General features: G+C 62.2%; 1 protein-coding gene across 1 annotated transcript in view; it reads right to left on the reverse strand.

The window, feature by feature from the left end:
* Positions 1–845, reverse strand: part of LOC104516089 (talin-1-like) — a gene marked incomplete at both ends in the record, with an annotated part of 6,849 nt that overhangs the window by 5,191 nt on the left and 813 nt on the right. The window contains 3 exon segments of the mRNA XM_010160302.1: positions 45–185; positions 274–435; positions 733–845. The exon segment at positions 733–845 is cut by the window's right edge and continues 31 nt beyond it. Coding sequence (XP_010158604.1) covers positions 45–185; positions 274–435; positions 733–845 — 416 coding nt within the window.

Raw genomic sequence — 845 nt, forward strand, 5'->3', positions numbered from 1 at the left:
TGTCGCAGCCAGGCCACATCCTCCCTGCCTCCGCGGCATCCCACCTCTGGGCTGATCTGGGCAGGAACGGTGGCAAACTCCGGGTTGGAGGCAAAGGCCGTCAGGTTATCCACAGCCTCTATGAGAGGGGCGGTAGCAGCGCGGCAACGCTCCCTGTTCTCCTCGTTGAACTCGCCATCCAGGGCCTAGCGTGGAGAGACCAGAGCAGTTATCCAACCGCCACCATGCCCCAAATCCCATCCCCACCACGGTGCCCCAGCAGGGAGACCGCACCTTGATGGTCTTCACCAGGTTGGCTGTGCTGTTGGCCACCTCCTTGGCCGACTGGACGAACTGGCGCTTGGCCACGGGGTTGGCCGTGCGGGAGGAGGCCAGGCGGCACGTGTTGCAGAGGGCTGAGGTGTGCTTTGCTACGATGGTGGCAGCTGACAGCACCTGCGGGCAACAGCAAAGTAAGGCAGGATCCGCAACGACTCCCCATCACTGCAGCTCTCCCTTCCCACCAGCCCCACGTGGGTCCCTTCTGGTACCCAAGAACTGCCGAGGCCCTGCACACCCACGCGGCCCCCCATCTTCACTGTCAACACTGCAACAAAGCTGCCAGCTGGTTCCCAGTATAGCTGATGGGGCCTGATGAGGCACTGGCCATACTCCTGGCCAGCTCTCCCAACTAGCCTCACCCTCACTTTTGTGCCAGAAAACACCCGTAACAGTGCCCCACCTCATACCCACCTGGGACTGGGTGCAGGCAGGGTCCACCAGGTTCTGGCAGGCCATTTGGATGGCTTGGTTAGCTCTGGCAAACTGAGTGGGGTCTACCAAGCCCTGCTGTCCAGCCTGGCTGT

This window comes from Eurypyga helias, unplaced genomic scaffold (assembly GCF_000690775.1).
Source record: "Eurypyga helias isolate BGI_N326 unplaced genomic scaffold, ASM69077v1 scaffold21810, whole genome shotgun sequence".
Lineage (NCBI taxonomy): Eukaryota > Metazoa > Chordata > Aves > Eurypygiformes > Eurypygidae > Eurypyga > Eurypyga helias.